Source organism: Humulus lupulus, chromosome 1 (genome assembly GCF_963169125.1).
Source record: "Humulus lupulus chromosome 1, drHumLupu1.1, whole genome shotgun sequence".
NCBI classification, from domain to species: Eukaryota; Viridiplantae; Streptophyta; class Magnoliopsida; order Rosales; family Cannabaceae; genus Humulus; species Humulus lupulus.
The window spans coordinates 139397426-139400818 of NC_084793.1; the positions used below are offsets into that span (position 1 = coordinate 139397426).

The 3393-nt window shown below is 41.6% G+C and overlaps 1 protein-coding gene across 1 annotated transcript; it reads right to left on the minus strand.

Moving 5' to 3' along the window:
- Positions 1-402: 402 nt before the first annotated feature.
- Positions 403-891, minus strand: LOC133822643 (uncharacterized mitochondrial protein AtMg00860-like). Its single transcript, XM_062255050.1, has one exon. It carries the CDS (start codon positions 889-891, stop codon positions 403-405), a length of 489 nt encoding a protein of 162 aa, XP_062111034.1.
- Between the last annotated feature and the right edge of the window lie 2502 nt (positions 892-3393).

Consider the following 3393-nt stretch of genomic DNA (forward strand, 5'->3'; position numbering starts at 1 on the left):
CCTGAGCCTCTTTTATCATCTCGAGAAGTGTAGACTGTAGAGTAGTGTTGGCAAACTAGCCCACCACAAGCTCTATACATGCTTGGGTCGTGTCCTTTGCCAACTTCACTGATATCTGCTTCGAACTAAACAACTGTCCTGGACCTCTCTGGCTCAAAGCATCTGCTACCACATTAGCTTTCCCTAGCTCATAAAGAACTTAACAGTCATAATCCTTTACAAGTTCTAGCCAATGTCTCTGTCTCATATTTAGATGCTTTTGTGTGAAAAATTACTTCAAACTTTTATGATTAGTGTAAATCTCACACTTCTCCCCATACAGATAATGTCGCCACACTTTCACTGCGAATACCACTGTCGTTAACTCTAGGACATGATTAAGGTACCGCTGCTCATACTCCTTCAATTGTCTTGAGGCATAGGAAAACTGAGCACAGGAGCAGTAATCAACCGTCGCTTCAACTCATGAAAGTTGTTTTCACATCTTTCAGACCAAACAAACTTTAAATTCTTGCGTGTCAATTCAGACATGGGCGTTGCAATCCTAAAGAACCCTTCAACCAAACTTCGATAGTACCCTGCCAACCCGAGGAAAATTCTAGTCTCTGAAGCATTCCTTGGCCTTGGCCAATCTCTCACCACCTCTATCATGGTCAGATCCACCATAATTGCATCCTTGCTGACAGTATGACCGAGAAACGTCAGTTGAGGTAACCAGAACTCACACTTCTTGAACTTGGCATATAACATGTGTTGCCTCAGCCTCTGTAATACCCAATGAAGATGTTGCTCGTGTTCTGTCTCTGATTGAGAGTAGACTAGAATGTCATCGATTAACATAATCATGAACCTGTCTCGATAGTCCTTGAACACCCTATTCATCAGATCCATGAACGTTGTCGGGGCATTTTTTAGTCCAAAGGGCATAACCAAAAACACATAATTCCCATATCTCATGCGAAAGGATGACTTCGGCATATCCTCCTCTTTGATCCTTAGCTGGTGATAACCAGAACGAAGATCAATCTTCAAAAACACTACCTTACCCTACAACTGTTCAAGAAAGTCATCAATCATTGGCAGTGGATGCTTGTTCTTGATGGTAAGCATATTCATTTCCTGGTAGTCAATACACATCCTCAACGACCCATCCTTCTTCTTCACGAACAACACTGGTGCACCCAGGGAGAGAAACTAGGTTTGATGAATCCTCAGTCAAGCAGTTCATGCAACTAAACCTTCAAATATTTTAATTCCACCAGTGCCATTATGTGCGATGTTTTAGACACCAGTTCTATTCTCGGTGCCAACTCTATCATAAACTCATTCTCCCGATGAGGTGGTAACCCTGGTAGATCATCTAGGAATACATCTAGAAACTCAAAGACCAATTTAGTCTCCTCTGGTCCGGCTGGTACTTCCTTCGTGGTATTCATAGAACACTCCCTACTATCTACCAATTTAGTCTCCTAGAATCATATCAACATCCTCCATCGCTAAATCAATCAAATCCACAGAACACTCCCTACTATCTACCTCTATCGGTAATGATCTAATCCATCTCCTAGAGACTACCGATTCCAAAGTAGGTAGCAAAGTCCTAAATCCCAAAGCATAAAATCACAAGGTCTATAAGTTTTGGCTATCACCCTACTGGATACAAATGAATGTGTAGCACCAGATTCAATCAATATAGTATATAAGGAACCACTGCTAGAGATTCGACTTGTCACTACCAAGGGACTAGACTTGACCTCTGATTGCGTCAACGTGAACACTCGAGTTGGAACAAAGTTGTCACCCCTCTTTGGGTCATTCTTCTTCGATTGCGGGCAGTCCTTCTTGAGATGTCAAACCACACCACACAGAAAACATGCCTTGGCACAAAATTCTTTCAAGTGGTATCTCCTACATCGAGCGCACTCTAGAAAACTTTTCCATTTCTCACCTCCCCCCTGGTGACCATCTCGAGTGCCCCTAAACCTCTTGTTTGAACCAGGGGTGCTAATTATCTCTATTGTCTTCCTTTTCTAATCACAAGGGCCTCCCTGTGGCCTCTCTTTCAGTGTTATTTCTCCACAAGATTTTAACCATAGGGACACTTTTCGACCTTTACTCCTTAGTTCCTCGTTCAAGAACACGTACTGGTCGTTCTTCATAACTGAAATCTTGTTTTAACTCTAGAGCCTTGTAATCGAGCACATGGGATGGATTTGATATATACTTTCTCAACATCGATACATCAAAAAACATTATGCGTTTCAGCTAATGATGGCGGTAAAGCAAACTGATATGCTACATGCCCTACTTTGTCCAATATCTCAAAAGGACCTATAAATCTCGGGGCTAACTTTCCTTTCTTTCTGAAACGCATAATCCCCTTCATCGGAGAAACTTTGAGAAAAACTAGATCGCTTACTGAAAACTCAATAGTTCATCTCTTAAAGTTGGCATAACTCTTCTAGCGACTTTGAGCGACAATCATTCATTGTCTTATCTTTTCTACTGCCTCAGTCGCTTCTCTTACATCCCTGGGTCCTAAATATCGTCTTTCACCAACCTCATCCCAATGAAGTGGTGATCGGCATTTCCGTCCATATAGCATCTCATAAGGTGCCATGCCTATTATTGCCTGATAACTATTGTTGTAAGAGAATTCTATCAATGGAAGATACTTGCTCCATGATCCTGAGAAGTCTAACGCACATGCCCTCAACATATCTTCTAATATTTGTATGGTACGTTCTGACTGACCATCAGTTTGAGGGTGAAATGTCGTACTTAGTTTTAACTTAGTGCCATTGCACAATGCAGACCTTCCCAGAACTTTGATGTAAAAACTGATCCTCTATCGGAGACTATCGTCTTTGGAACTCCATGTAGTCATACTATTTCCGCCACATACAACTCTGCGTATTGCTCAGCGTTATAAACTGTTCTTACTGGCAAGAAGTGAGTAGATTTTGTGAGTCTATCTACTATCACCCAAATAGATTCATACTGCTTGGTGGTCCTTGGTTATCTCATCACGAAGTCCATCGCTATATCTTCCCATTTCCATTCGGGAATCTCTAATGGTTGCAAAGTTCCAGCGAGTCTCTGATGTTCGGCCTTAACTTGTTGACATGTAAGGAATTTTGCTACAAATTTTGCTGTCTTTCTTCATCCCGGGCCACCAGTACATTGTCTTGACATCATTATACATCTTGGTCGATCCCGGTTGAAGTGAATATGGAGTAGTGTGCACTTCCTTCACATTACTTTCTCTTAATCCTCCATTTTATGGCACACATACTTGGTTTCTATATCGTAACATGCCTTCTTTTGTCAAGGAGAAATCAGCATTCTCTGAGCTTTGTGTTGCTGCCTTCATCTTAGGAAGAAACTCATCCT

Excerpts from the sequence above, each read along its gene's own strand:
- LOC133822643 (XM_062255050.1), bottom strand. The coding sequence starts at position 891 with ATGGATCTGATGAATAGGGTGTTCAAGGACTATCGAGACAGGTTCATG.